The following is a 16308-nucleotide window of genomic DNA, read 5'->3' as shown; positions in this document are numbered from 1 at the left end:
AGTATTAGGGGACCACTAAGGTCTATATAAAAGAGACTTCAGATACAGTATTAGGGGACCACTAAGGTCTATATAAAAGAGACTTCAGATACAGTATTAGGGGACCACTAAGGTCTATATAAAAGAGACTTCAGGTACAGTATTAGGGGACCACTAAGGTCTATTTAAAAGAGACTTCAGATACAGTATTAGGGGACCACTAAGGCCTATATAAAAGAGACTTCAGATACAGTATTAGGGGACCACTAAGGTCTGTTTAAAAGAGACTTCAGATACAGTATTAGGGGACCACTAAGGCCTATATAAAAGAGACTTCAGATACAGTATTAGGGGACCACTAAGGTCTGTATATAAAAGAGACTTCAGATACAGTATTAGGGGACCACTAAGGTCTATATAAAAGAGACTTCAGATACAGTATTAGGGGACCACTAAGGTCTATATAAAAGAGACTTCAGATACAGTATTAGGGGACCACTAAGGTCTATTTAAAAGCATCCAAAGACCACCATGTCATGTGACCTTTAAAATAACTCTCAGTGTACTTTTATTTTCAAAGGGGGGACAAACTATTTTTACCTCTAGGAGGCAAAGGTTTCATATCAATTTTATCAAAACAATATCTCTCATATAAAATATAGGGCATGGCACAAAGGACATTTGTAAAACTCATTTTACTTTAACCTCAACTGAACATTTGTGCTTTGTTTTTCTGTGAAGCCAGTCTAGTTTTAATATTCATTCTAGCCACTGCCCAGTGTGTCATATTAATCATAATTTGTGCAATAGAAAAATCTGAAATGGTAATGTCCTGAATTCCAAGTATCACGGATGCAATTCATGAGCTGTATTTTAATTTTCTTTACAGCGTGAATATTATTTACTTTGACAATGTGTAAATGAGGTTTCATGCATTTAAAGTCAACAGGAAAAGTCAGCATAATTACATGGCTAGTCCACATTAAGCTTCCAATTTTATTCAAATTTACCTCCAAAAATAGTTCTGGTGCTTTTTGTCGGTTAAAGGTGTTTTCAGCACCTATGTTCATGAAAAAAGTATTGGGATTGTTTTCTGGTTACCTCTTCATCTCTTCAAATCCAAAGTTGGCTATAGACCAACGCACGTTGGAACATGCAACATCTCCAGACAAACGTCACTATTTTCAGAGCTTGCTGCTCCTCAACTTAAGGCCTCTACACACGGGGACATTTTTTGTGTGCTTTTAATTTGCACGTCATCATTTTTTTTTTTAACTGTTGTTTTTGTCATAAGTACTTTCACACAGAATGTGAATGATTTTTAAGAAGCGATAACGCGACGTAATTGTTTTCAGTAACAAGGTTGATTTTTCTGAGCAACCATGACATGCTAGTTTGTTGAAAAGTGGGCTAAATAATGCTGCACAGTTTTGGCGAGGGAAAAACTAGCATGGCCATTTTCAAAGGAGTCCCATGACCTCTTAGCCAAAGATATCTCAATGAAAATGGGTTTTATGGGTACCCACGAGTCTCCCCTTTTAAAGATGTGCCCACTTTATGCTGGTTCATCTTTAACATTGATAAATAAGATATGATTAATGGTGGCATAACATTTAATGTATTAGGAATTAAAAGAGTGGGTTGGCAAAATGATACTGAGGTCACTACATTGACACAAATACAGTATACTGCAGATGCATTTCTATAGTTGCTTTATTCATGCCTAAGAACAATGCTCATCCAAGTAGGATATTTATGCATTTTACTTTTTACTAACTTCCAAGAGTCTGTACGCCTGAACTTTGAAGTCCAAAATTATGATTTAATTTGCATTTGTAATGCAATGTGATGCCTAAATAGACAGAAGGGTTGACCTTATTTGAAGGGTCACCAAGACGATTACTGCATATGCCACCATTAATCATATCTTATTTCTCAATGTTAAAGATGGACCAGGTCAGCACTTTATTTGAAGGGTCACAAACATGATGAAGTAATGAAGAAGTCATGTTCAGTTATTCATGATTACAACACTACAATTCAGACACTTTAACTACATAATTACCAATGAAGAAGACATGAACATTGTTAATAAATCAGAATGAATCAGAATCATATGATTCAAATACCTTAATTGATGCAATAATTAACGTATTGTTCCTGCATTGAAGCTATAGTGTGTAGTTTCTGTCTCCCCCAGGAGGAATTCTAAGTAATGACAACAAAACTGTCGGTGCGTCCACATGATACAAGCCTTCTGTGACCGTGCACCTCCCCCACCACTCCTCCACACAGTTGCTAGTAGCCAAGGAGGAACCGGAGGATTAAAAAAAACATGATGGACTCTTCAGAAGAGGTCATTATCTTCACTCGAGTTTCTGCATGCAAAAGTCACCGGACTCCACAATCTTCTGAACGTAGTCATACTGAGAAATCCAGAGAGAGTTGTGTGGAGCTGATAATCATAATTAGCTTTGTACCAACTCATTTGGCAACGGCTCGAATGGAACGGACGTTCATTAATATCAAAATGTTACGCACTAAAGCTTTAAGTTATGCATGATACTATTCATCCTTGTACATTACTGATAGTACATGAAGTACTCCGTGAGTTAATTTGTGCGTTTGAAGGCATGAAGTCATGCATCAATTGATAATTGATCATTCATGTACCCATATAATAAAGTGTTACAGAAAAGCTTGACACAGTGCTGAGCTGCGTCTAAAATTAATCTTCAGGTTCTTAGCTTTCAGATGGTGTGTACCACTTGTAAGTGGCATCTACTGTTGAACCGCCACTGCTCTACTGCGCTAAATGTACTTCACTTACTACGTTATTAAGGACATTATGCCTTTTATAAATATTTTCAGTAGTAGCAGTTGTAGTAGTAGTTGTTGTAATGGTGTTCTTCCAGCTGTTTGATCCCACTAAATGTTTTATTCAGTAGAGAACATGGATTTTTCAGAAGCCTACTTACCTGAGGCAGGTCCTTCCTCTAGAACCCTTACTGGCCTTGGCAGCACATTAGACAACGAAATAGAGTTGTGTTCCAAAGATATTTCAATCCTGTTTGACCTCTCCGAAGTCTTTCAAGTAAACTCACAAGCACTCAACCTAAACCTCCCCTTCAATCCTAGCACCTCCGCATTTTAACGTATGCGTCACAGACGAAAGATCCTGAAAGAGATGGGGGAGAAAAATCAATCATACCAATTCCTCTTAAAGTTCAAACCGCCTTGGGTTACCCCGCCATCGATCTCCTGCTCCTTCACTCGATTGCATGTGGGACTATTCTGCAGTGCTCACTGCTAGTCGGCTATATTTCCTATCAGAGCTTGTTTTCTCTCTTCTGGGCCATTCAGAGCACTTACAAGATCAGTAAAAAGAATCAGCCCTGTCATACAACATTAATACTGATATCGCTTCTCTTCAGCGGAGAGACACAAGTTTGATTTGAAGGTTTTCCTCTAATGAATTTCATGTCGTTATTGATAGGAGGGGAAAAGTGTGATATGCAGCTGGGGTCTCACTTTACTCTGTGTCTCTATGTGTGTGTTTGTGTGTGTGCGTGTGTGTGTGTGTGTGTGTGTGTGTGTGTGTGTGTGTGTGTGTGTGTGTATATGAAGTGCTTGGCTTCCATGGCCTCGAGGCTAATGACAATTCTCCAACACACACCAGCCCTGTGTTTTTCTTGCTGCATAAGCTAACAACTAACAGCTAGGAGTGTTTGCTAATGGTCTAGACCATTATGGACGACTTTTTTTTTTTTTCTTCTTAGCCTGCGGACGGGGCTTGGTTAGGCGACTTAAAGATTTCTCTTGACAAAGAATAATGAGACTATTGATTGTCCTGCGAGATATTTACCAAAGTCCACTTAGAAACCACCGACCACCATTGATACACAGAGAGGGCAGCATCCTCTGAATGCAAGCCAGGGGATCGCTTTAAATGGCCTGTGAAAGAACCTGTGTATCCTGCAGCGCCGTGAAAACCAGCAGGACAAAGCGAGATAGAGGTTGATGTGTACGCTTTCGCTCACCACTTGGGTGATTGATTGGAGAAAAATACAATATGGTGTCAGTGATGGGGTTACACATGAGGCCTTGACACAAGGTGTCCCCTGCATTCAGCAGCAGAGCTCCATCACTACAGCGCTGAGAGAAATAGCGAAAGAGAAGTACAATGTTGCAAAAACAACGCTTGTATGAAACCAAAGCTCTTGATAATAGAGGGAAACACTGTGCGTAATTGTGCTCTCTGTGTTCTAGGTTCCTACATCAGGACGAGCCTCCTATTATGTGTCCTACAAGAGAGACTCATTTATTCAAATCAAACTACCCAAATATTCGCTACCTAAGGTAAGTTGCGGCAAAACTAAAGAGAACTTTTTTTGGTGTTGAGAGTAAAGATTTCAGATTCATTTGCTGCCTTAAGTTAAATTTATTAAGCCTGAAGAAATATTTTAGTTACGTTGTTTACTTAGTATTTTTGGAACCAAAAAAAAAAACGGTGTGCAGCTCTATTATCTGAGCAAATACAAGTATTACGGCTTTGACTTTTGCCCAAAAATCATATTTGAAGTTCGTTTGTTTATTAATATTCAAATATATTCAAATATTTATTCATAATATTTTGACCATTAAATGCCTTCAGTAAGACTTATGTTGGTATCAAACTTCGTATATGTTCTGTCCACCAGAGGGCAGTGTATCAGTCAATAGGGAGGCAATGATGTTTCCAGAAGAAAAACACACTGCCACGACTTGTTTTTTTAAAATTAAAAGTCAGACCCTGGATTAAACACAAACAGTATGCTTTCGATAGGAAGTTCGGAGATTTCGTAGCCTACGTAAGTGGTCTGATGTTTATACTTTTGCGCTGGTGTGTGCGTCGAGCCGGCTTGTGTGTGTGTGTGTGTGTGTGTGTGTGTGTGTGTGTTAGAATGAGAGCGTGACGGTGATTACCGGTAGCTTCAGAGCGAGTAGCGACTCTAGAGTCCTAGTGAGAGAACCAAAGAGTCTCCTCTGTTCTTTCTGACCACGGTGGGAGATCTGGAGCAGGAGAAGTTAACCCTCTCCTTGATCTCATGGTGTCTACGGAGACGGAGAACCAGGAAACGAGTCGGGGGAAATGCAACGCTACCAAGCCACGGCCGAGTGACAGCTACTGTAAATTTTGAAATGCGTGAAAAAAAGGGCATCTTTTTGGGACCAGGGGCCCAAAAAGATGATCGGGACATCCCTAATTTGTATTATTATTTTATAATTTTATGCATTATTTTATATATTTTTATTCATTTTATTTTTTATCTGTTTTAATTCCAGAATGTCCCAGAGTTAATTAATCATAGTCTCAATAAAGTATTCCCATTCCTATCGCTGAAAGCGAAAGCAGTGAAATTCATGTAGATTGGTTAAAACACGTGTTGAGCCACAGGCATACTGTCCTTTTAAACTCACACTTTTAGTCGTCAGAGTGAGCCCCTTAGTGGGCTATACATTACAGTATGTCATCAAACATTTGTATTCACACCGCAGCATTGGTCTCATGACCAGTCCCACAGGGTCAGCATGTTCTAATCCGTCACCTCTCCGCTACCAGTCATAACTCCTCTTAATCTCTCCCTGCTCCCTGATAGGATTTACACATTGTCAGCACAGATGAGAAGCAGGTCTTTGCGGCGGTGCAGGAGTGGAACCAGAACGACACCTATAACCTCTACCTGTCTGATACCAGAGGGATCTACTTCACCTTGGCCATGGAAAATGTCAAGACCACTAGGGGCATCGGAGGGAACCAGATGCTGGATCTGTACGAGGTAGGCACCAAATGAAATTGGTCATACGGTAAGGTTTTCATTGATTGAATATAGGAAGTTACAGGGACTATTACTTTCCCACTATTACTTACTACTGTATCTTAAAAGGGTGTATCCATAAGGGTTGTTTATCGATAGCAATGACCCAACAATTCCTTTGCTGCTGCCGCTGCTGCTGCTGCTGAAATTTCCTGCAGTATATTCGCCCGTGAACCAATCACATTTTAAAGGCCCACATCTGATCCAAATGTCAACCAAACATTTAAACACAGGATTTTGAACCTTCCATACCTCGTTCTATCACTCCCAAGTTGATTAACATGTCCTTTAAAGGGGTCCACCTGTTTTACACATCAAGATTAGTTTACAAGCCTGTGGAAATAATGTCGTATAATGTCTTCAGTGGCTCTGAAGGAGCTTTGAGAAGTCTGAGAAAATAACCCCCTAAGATGTCACCAGGCTACACATTTGTAACAGAAACGTGGGCATTTTGCATGGTCAACCAGATATCGAGTTACATTATGGGAAATGTAGTATCCCACAGAGTTTGATCTGCACAAGGAACTAAAAGTCGGAATATCCTGGCCTCTGCTGCCTCCGTTTGTACCATTCTTTATTATGTCTCTTACTTTTATGCACTACTTAATTACATGGAATACTCCTAGCACTCCGACCATAGACTGTATGAACAAATCCTGACTCCGACGATATCACAGATCAATAATAATGCGTTACTAGCTGCTAACTAAACCACAGCAGGTCTGTAAACAGAATCCAATGTCCCTTTCTACTCACCCTGATGCTAGCTGATGTTCACCGCCTCAGGGCATCGTTGATGCAGAGGGAGTTCAACTCGCAGAAAAAGCTGCTACTTCCATAGTAAGCGGTATCTGTGCAGTATCCTACTTCCATAGTAGGAGGTATCTGTGCAGTATCCTACTTCCATAGTAAGAGGTATCTGTGCAGTATCCTACTTCCATAGTAAGAGGTATCTGTGCAGTATCCTACTTCCATAGTAAGAGGTATCTGTGCAGTATCCTACTTCCATAGTAAGAGGTATCTGTGCAGTATCCTACTTCCATAGTAAGAGGTATCTGTCCAGTATCCTACTTCCATAGTAAGAGGTATCTGTGCAGTATCCTACTTCCATAGTAGGAGGTATCTGTGCAGTATCCTACTTCCATAGTAGGAGGTATCTGTGCAGTATCCTACTTCCATAGTAAGAGGTATCTGTGCAGTATCCATTTGTGTAATATCCATCGATCCAACGACCACAAGGAAAAAATCTGCCAACTCTACACTAGCCTAACGTAAACGGCAGAACTTGTGAATCCGTGCATCTATGGTTAACCTGGGGTGACTCTCCTACGGGCAGCGAACTTTTTTTTCTTTTTTCAAACTTTATTTATTTTGGTTTTAACATTTTGCATGCAGGTAACTTAACAAGCGATCCCATTGGATGAATTCGTCCAATCACAGATGGATTCAGTTGCAGTGTCCATGCTCCGGCAGCCTACACAACAATACCAGTCACCTTCCCCACACGGTCCTGTACTGCAGGTGGAGCCTGAAACCATGGACTGGTCATCCTCCATGTGGTGGTAGTCAGACACTGCAGGCCTGTCCCTCACAGGCTCAAATGCGTAACCTATGCCATTAAAATTACTCATTTTCATGTGTATGCTGCACTGTAGCCTATATACCTTCGCAGGTCCTAACATGCCAGTGATGTCATCGAAATTGTCAGCGTTCTAATACTAACAAACGTAATTTTTGTGTTGCTTAAAAAAAGCTATATTGATTTTTTTTATTACATTTTTTAGTGTAATTCATTTTTATTTGTCATAACCAACCCGTTATCAACGCAGATTATTTCAGTTCAGTTCATCTTTAATGCAGAGACTAACAGTAGACAAAAGCGAAATCTGAGTTATAAATGTTTAATAAGAAAAACATGTAGGCTATTATTACTGTAGGACTTCATTATTATTATTATTAGTAATGACATAGAACTGTCACATTTCTGCTGGTCAGACTTCTGAAGGGTAGATCTGAGTTTATGTGACACTACTTGATTTGGATAGAAATGTTTTTTTTTTATTTAAGAATGCATTGATGAAGATGTATTGCTGAGTCATATGCACTGGTACGCATTACATTACATTAGACAAACAAACCTTCAATATCTAATTCTGTTAGTTTTTATCACATCACCACAATATGATACAATAGTGAAAATGGATAAATGATCATTTTGAATTATTGGTCAGCCCTAACGTGATGTGAGTTGTAATAGTTTTATTTATTTTAAAGGTGTGTTTATGAAAGGTTATAAACCTAACTAATTAGTCAGCCTGTGCTCATTGATTGCTGACAACGTTGGGGCAGCGCAACAAGCTAACACAACACCGGCATATTTTCACCTTACATTGATATGGTGCACGTGTTAGCAAACAATTGCCTAGTTACACAGTAGACATTAAACATTAGCATTTTTTTAACCTTTACTTCTTTTTTTTTTAACCTTTACTTGTATGATTTTCTTTTTGTACATATTTATGGAGCGTGGATGGAGGGAGCCTGAGATTTAATCATTCCCAACGATTGCTTTTCTGTAACTGTTGTGCAAATGACAATACATTTAATAAAGAAAGACAACTGGGAGTTATGTTTCTGTACACCTGATGAACTGTGTCCAATATTCACTCCTCCAATTATTTCCTGAGGGAAATAACTGGCTGCTAAGTTGCTAAATGCTCCACTAGGCTCCCTAGTTAGTTGCTGACGTTATCTGGCGGTAATGACTCGGCCGTTGTGAGTTTAAAAAAGTAAATACAGTCGCTCAGTTTGTGTTGTGTGTTCTACCAACACAGTCTCACTCCCAAAAAGTGATGCTTGGTCAGGTGCCTCTGGCGTTTGTTATTGGTGCAAAATGTCTCCTTTTTTTTTTGGTAATTTCTGCCTTTAATTGATAAGACAGCTGAGATATGAAAGAGGAGAGAGGGGGGGGCGGGGGGGAGACACGCAGGAAACCGTCACAGGTCGGAATCGAACCCTGGACCTTCTGCGTTGAGGAATAAACCTCATATATATCATATCATACATATGTGCGCCCGCTCTACCAACTGAGCTCTACCCAGCCACCAGAATGTCTCCTTTAGCATCTAGCCCTTTGCCGTCGTTTCTTGACATGCTTGGTCAGGACTCTGTCACTCTGGGTCTGGACGTACGACACGCGGCACGGGAACGAGACAATTAGGGTTAGGAAAAGATGGTGGGTGGGGTTACAAAATGTACGTTTCAGTGACACGCGGACAAGAATGGCGGTCTCCTGGGTTAAAGTGGAACGCAGATTCTCTGTCTTTTATACTACTCGCTACCGTTGTCGCTCTTAAAACTACGTCGTCTTACAGCACTGCGGGCGAGCTGGTGCCCGGTGCGTTCCATACAGACGCTAAAGGGTGGTTTTTGGAGTTTGTGTTCCACTTGTCTTACATGGTTAGGTCTGCATTATAGGCTGCACTCGTCTATCTTACTGACAGCAGACATATATGCATAAAGAGCATGCTTAATGGGGCTCGCTGCCATGCACCTCTGGACTTGTAATGACCTTGTTAGCTTGCTGGCTAGCTACTGTATGTGTTTGCATTAGCATTCATAGCAGGAAAGTAGATTTCCCTCCTTCTCCACTCCCTGGTGAACCCAGTTTATCACTCCTACACTGGCAGGTGTGGCTGTGAGAGTGAAGGAAGTGAGATATTGGCCAGCAGCGGTGGCAGCAGTGCGGTAATTAACAATGCCATTACCTCTCCTGAACAGTTTGTGTGTGTGTGTGTGTGTGTGTGTGTGTGTGTGTGTGTGTGTGTGTGTGTGTGTGTGTGTGTGTGTGTGTGTGTGTGCAGCTCCCATTACCATGCCGCTGTAAAAGCATTTCACCGTGCAGCGTGAGACGATAAGACGTTTTTTAATTGCATTTGTCACGCGGTCAAGGGCTCCGTTCTTGATCAGAAACCTAAACAAGAGATAGATGATACACCGCTGTCTCTGATAAATCAGAGCCATTACACAGGGTAAGATATACGCTATGGAACTCAACCCATTTATTGCTGTTAGACCCTGACAAACTGCACTTCACAGGCCTAATGTTCCAGAGAGAAGACACAGCTCCAGCCAGACCAGAGGGGAGACAGCAACGTACGTGGAAGTTTTTTTTTTTTTTTTTTTTATCTTCTTCCACTTAGGAGTCATGTCTCTTCCCAGAGGGCCCCTCTTCTCGTTGCATCCTCCTCCCTAAAAACCAATTATGCCGCTTCCACACAGAAAATTGCACAATTATCTTCTAAATTAGAAGGATTATTTTTATTGTCAATCCGATTGGATAAGGGCAAATTCTGTAATCATGAGCCTTTGTTGTGCAAACTCGTTTTCTGTTGACATCAGGGCTCTACATCAGCCGCTAAATATCGCTGCAATCTGAGAGGTGAGAGGCGCCACCTGCTCTCCGACAATTATCACTCCGCTCGGCTGGGGTTCACTGTAAGCAGCTCTGAATGATTGATTGAAGACATGAAGTGGATTGTTGTCAGCGAAGAGTATTAGATGATCTGGATAATTTCAGATTTGTTTTTGCCATTGTAGGCCTTAATTTTCGACAGGACAGCTTAGACTTGAAAGGGGAGAGAAAGAGAGAGAGAGAGGGGGGGGAATGGCATGCAGCAAAGGGCCGCAGGTTGCGGCCGCTGCGCCGAGGACTGAGCTAACCAGGCGCCCAGATCTGGATAATTCTGATACTCACAATGATTCATGTTTGTGTTTTTTTTCTTCTGCCAGCACGCTTAAACCCACAAAGCTGTGATTCAACAAATGAGCCATATAATACAATGTAAAAAACTAAATTGCTTCACATGAAATAACTAGCGATTCCCTGCTGTTCAACAAAGACGCTCCATTGTACTAAATAGCAGTGTTTTCAGATTGGCAGCCATGTTTTAATTCACTGAATATTTTGAAATATATACACACACTCCTCATGCGATCATTCCATTCAGGAAAAAATAACATGAAAATCAGCAAAACTGTCAAATGAAAAGCTTCTAAGCAGCGCAACATCAACGAGCTGGTGGATGGAGTAGTTTCAGACGGTGGTGAAAAGGTCAAGATGCTTGCTCAGTTTTTAAAGTGAAACTTCCAGTGGCATTCTGTATTACAGACTGCAAACATTTAAGTTTAAAGCTGCACCAATCAATATTTTAATATCAACAACGGATCAAATCCCTATCTCCAGGTGTTGATGCATGAACTGTAGAAGTGAAGCCAAAACATCTGGATCTCCCACTGGTGGCTGGCTGCATGTGTAGGTCATAAATCCTGCCCCCTCCATGTAAAATCAAAGTATAACTCAAATAAATTTTTCCCCCAGAGGTGTTTTATGTAATTTTACTTATTTCTGATGACACTGATGTTTGTTCAACTTTGCAAGTTTGTTTTTTATTAGTTAGTTAAAAACGGGGTGAAACGTCATGATTGACAGCTGTTATATATATGTATATATATAAATATATGAGGAGTCCTTACTTTATGAATCCAAACGGTTGTGTTTATTTATAAACTTCCAGAAACCATGTGGAACTTATTCGGTCAAAGTAACAGGCGACATCTTACAACCATATACAACTTGGCGGGGAGCTGTGCACACAGAACTAGAATCCTACCGCGCATGTGCACTTCCTAAAGTACGGTGTCTCGTAGCGTCCATACAGAGAGCGAACATAATAATTCACCAGAATTATCTACAACAGCTGTGATTGGTTGGGCGAGCGTATGGGCGGGACATTGATACAGCGGCTCCATTACATATTTATCTGATCATAACTGCACAGACTCAGGTTCCAAAATAACAAGACGGCAGCGCCTGTTATCTGGGATATTTTGGTTTGACTTTGTACAGTCGGGAGGAAGTGAAGACACATCGTCCATCTTTTCGTACAGTCTATGCCTCCCACTTCGTAGAGCTCTTTAGCTTCTTTTAGCATCATTGGTTTGGTTTGAGGCCCGCAAACTCTGGTCTTACGACTCTGTTTTTAGCCGCAGCAGACAGCTTCTTTCAGTAAAAAAGCTCTGATAAACTCACTGTATACTACCAGCTCATTATCACTAAACAGCAAACAGACAAAGTTAGCTGCTGAACATAGTGGAGCATTTAGTAGCTAAGGAGACAGATATTTCCTTAAGGAGTTGATTGAAATCAAAACAAAGCTAAAGGGAGAGTGAATATTGGACTTTTATTTGTCAGGTGGACACACGCACGACACCAAAGTAATGCTAACGTTGCTTTGTTTGTGCTTTGTGTTTGAGCAAATTGAAGATGTCAGCTAGGGTACCAGAAACGTGATGCTCTGTAAGGAGGAAAGAAATCATTTCAAAGAAGAACAAATGTGTTTTGAGTAGGATGTGGCATAAACAAAAATCTAATTCCAGACACTCAGGCGGATGGTTAAGAGTAAAAAAATCCCTTAAAAAAAGCCTAATGCCTTATAAAACATATCGGCACACTTTGCCTTCCTCTGGGTGTCTTGACATACAAGATTAATAACATTGTCTAATTCTACACACCAAACCAAGCGATGCTAAAGGCCAGGACACATAGAGCAGATAATCGGCCGTCGACCGTCCGAGGGGCCGCGATCTTCATTTTGGCCAATTTTACACATATAATCGGCGGGGTGGGCACTGCCGGCAGTCGGACTCAAATGATCTGATTGGTAGAGTGCTAACCCGGAAACGGGGAGCGGGATGAGCGTGACTAGAGTCTCTCAAAATCTGACAAATCTTTCAAACTGACCTTTGTTGATCTGAAATGAAGACAGATTCAGCAACTGCACGGCCTATTTCTCGCTTAAAATGTTTTCAGAAACACATCTAGGTGAACTATTTTAGTACAATATGAGATCGTATCTTTGAATTTCCGGAGAAACAAGACCCTTGTGACGCGTTCGTCCAATCAGCTGCCGGTTTTCATTTTTGGGCGACAATCCAGATTAGCGCCGCCCGCTGTTATGGAGACGTATTACGTCTCGTCTCTTCGGTGTGTTCCGAGGCACTTTTTGGACCAACTCGGGGAGACTGATCAGTCCAACTGCCTTTTCTGCCGACGTTTGGCCGTTGGCTCTGTGTGTCCGGGCCTTTACACATATTGTAGAAAAGAATTGATTGAATGGAGTATAATTTTTTTAAGGAACACTGCTTCACAGATGCAATAAATACAATTTATATTGATGTTGTGATATCAGATAATGTAAAACGGTTGCATTTAATTGTTCATATATGAGTATATGAGGTATGTTTAGATTTGCCTGAAATGCAACAACGGGCCCCCTACCTGCGGATCCGCTAGACATGTCAACGTCACAGAACATGCCTCATGGCCCGCCTGATTTTTGCCTTATTCTGCCTCTGATTGGCTTACCCTATCATTTTTACCCTAACCAATCCCCACTCCTCACGCCTAAACCTTACTACGTCGACACGTCTAGCAGATCTGATCTAGCAGTTACCCCTGCCTGCACCCATCAGTGTCTTCCTTATTTTATAATAATAGGACTAAGTCGACAGAGTCCGGAGCTGTGTCAGTTGCAGCAAATTGAGATGTGTGTTTAGAGCAGCTGGTGGTAGATGTGAACAGAGGTGCAATGTCCTCTGTCTCTGTGTGAAAAAACATTGAAAAATAAAATATTAAATGGAAGGGTTTGCCCGTGTCTGCCGCGTGTACATTGTGGTCAGAGTTATGACTCATGCGTCACTGATGGTAGCAGAGATTATTAAAAGCAACTGGGTGTTGGCTGTCTCTGATCACATGCTGCAGAACAAGCTCCCTGCTCCATCCTCGTTTTCATTTCCACTCCCTTGGCATTCAGCAAATGGCAGAACTGCTTTAAAATCGTCAACGCACAAAGGCGGAAAATCATAATTTCTTGAAATGCTGGGAGTATTCCTTTAAATGCTGCACCGCTAAAAGTAATTCTATACTGTAGAATAGAGATCTATGCCTTCGTCCTTCAATTAGTTGTCAAGAAAGTAGAGCGTGGTAGGTGTGAGTGATGGATAGAGAGAAATGTGGTGGTGGGGGCGCATGCTTCACCTTGTGTGTGTGTGTGTGTGTGTGTGTGTGTGTGTGTGTGTGTGTGTGCGTGTGTGCGTGCACTTGTGATAGAGGAGGTGGAGGCAATGAATAATGACTGCAGTGACTGACAGGATGGGAGGATCATCGTTAGCCGCGTCCATCCTGAGCGCCATGTTTCTATGACAATGTCAAATGCACTGCCTATTAGTGCCACTTATACAGACGTGCTCCCTTCAGGGAGGGAATGCAGCCCTTTACTATGGCAACCATTTGGAGGGACTCTGTCCATATCCATTGCATATTACACTTTGGTGTAGTTTGAGGGATATTCCTACAACCTGAGAGACAACCATCAAGGAGGATTTTGGAAGAGAGGTGTGTGTCTGTATGAGGGTGTTTCTATGTAAAAGTGCAGGGCCCCGTTCAAAACATGCCTGTTCACAACGGGGCCCACTGCTTGGCCCGTGGAATCGCTGCTTGCAGTTTTTTTTCCAGAACCGCTCATCCAAACAACTTCACACTACACACTGCGCTTCCTTGGGTCCTGAGCAATTCACCTGCCATAACATAGTTGCATCGTCACTAGTCTATATCTGCGACGAACCACTTCCAGGATTGCTCCTCTTTCTTTGTGTTGGCGTTCAGTGCTGGACTGGGACAAAAAATCGGCCCTGGCATTTTTTGGCCCAGGCGGCCCACACCCACCGTGATTGGTCAGACACATTCCCTGCAGACAGTCCTCTTAAAATATGCGTGCATTCTATGATATGAGTGGCCTAGTGTTCAGCGTTCATGTGATCATTTTGGATCCTTCAAGAGGGTTCTCAAGACTTATCTGTTGCTCTTACACTTAAATAATTCATTCTTTCTTAGAGTTATGATTTGTATATTTATGGTATATTTATTATTTTTTATTATTGATATTTGATATTGTATTGCTATTATTGTTATTATTACTAGAATGCTTAATATTGGCTTAGCAACTTTAAAAACAGTTTACTGTTAATTTTAACTATTGTAAGATTCATATTTTGTCGCTTTGGACACAAGTGTCTGCTAAATACAATAACCATAACTATAACCCTTCCCAAAAGCTACAATAAAGCTGAGATTAGTATATGCCCTGGAAAAGCGCACCAATACAAGAGAAGCTAATTAAGCCATTCAAGGAACACTGATGCTTGTATCAACACTGACTTTATAGATCACACAGACTCTTCAGCTAGCCAACAGGCTAACCGCTAGCATTTTCAATGTAAGCTTAAACAGTTAGGTTACCTGACCACCACTAACTTTAATGTTACAGCCAAACTGCTTGTTATCGCTATGACATGACACACACACACACACACACACACACACACACACACACACACACACACACACACAAACACACACACACACACACACACACACACACACACACAGACAGCCTCCCTCCCTTCCTGAGAGTCCCTGTTAATTTGCCTACTCCTTACCACATCGTCAACTACTCTCTCCTTCCATCTTTTCCTCACTGGCTCCCATGGCCCTGTCATGGTCACATGAAGCAGCTACTACAGCCCCAAACATGTCAGAAATGTTGGCACATTTTGAGGAATACGCCTGTAGATTCTTAATCTTTTTCTCCTGTCATTTCTCTGCACCTCCCTTGCGCTTTGGTGGTCGTTTGTCCATTTTAACGTGAATGCTAAACTTCCAGCATAACTATTACAGCTCACGTCTCAGGGCCGGGAGGCGTGGCCAAAGTGGGATTCGTAAATTTGCGGCCCGGAGTGGGTTCCTGGATTTGATTGGGTCAGGCCAGTGCCAATAAAGAAAATTAACCAATGGGCCGCTGTGAGTTCTTTATGGGCCGGCCTTGCCCGGCAAAAAAAAAAGGCCTATATATATCGGCGATTCGGCCCAAAAGTGCGTCGGCCCACCGGGAAAATGCCCGCTATGCCCGATGGCCAGTCCAGCCCTGTTGCCGTTCTAACCTCCGGTGGATTTGTGAGGACTATGGTTAACTGCTCCTCAGATCTCTGCAGGGTAAATCCAGACAGCTAGCTAGACTATCTGTCCAATCGGAGTTTTCTCACTGGTTCATGGGAAAAAATCCAGGAACAGACTTTACCATTAGGCAAGATAGGCATCTGTCTGGGGGCCCCAAACAGCTATTTATCAGATTCATTATGATGATTAGATAAGAAAAATAATGAATATCTTAATGTTCTAACCCCCCCCCAAAGCATTTAAAAAATATGCAACTCAACTTGATACTACTTACTTACTGTGTACTTCTACTTTACCTAAGAGAGAGAAAGGTTGCTGGTTACGTTGCAGATTTTATTCACACAATACAACAATTCAAATTGGTCATTAAACTATCCAGCATTATAAGTGATTTTT

The 16308-nt window shown here is 41.5% G+C and overlaps 1 protein-coding gene across 1 annotated transcript in view; it reads left to right on the top strand.

Annotated features, from left to right (window-relative positions):
- The window catches only part of sorcs3 (sortilin related VPS10 domain containing receptor 3), a 376202-nt gene that overhangs the window by 276468 nt on the left and 83426 nt on the right, over window positions 1-16308 (top strand). Inside the window, exons 8-9 of the mRNA XM_039826137.1 lie at window positions 4249-4338; window positions 5619-5798. Coding sequence (XP_039682071.1) covers window positions 4249-4338; window positions 5619-5798 — 270 coding nt within the window. The remainder of the gene's footprint in view (window positions 1-4248; window positions 4339-5618; window positions 5799-16308) is intronic.

The sequence above is a fragment of the Perca fluviatilis genome, chromosome 1, assembly GCF_010015445.1.
Source record: "Perca fluviatilis chromosome 1, GENO_Pfluv_1.0, whole genome shotgun sequence".
In the NCBI taxonomy this organism is placed as follows: Eukaryota; Metazoa; Chordata; class Actinopteri; order Perciformes; family Percidae; genus Perca; species Perca fluviatilis.
This window is presented reverse-complemented; position numbering and strand designations above follow the sequence as displayed.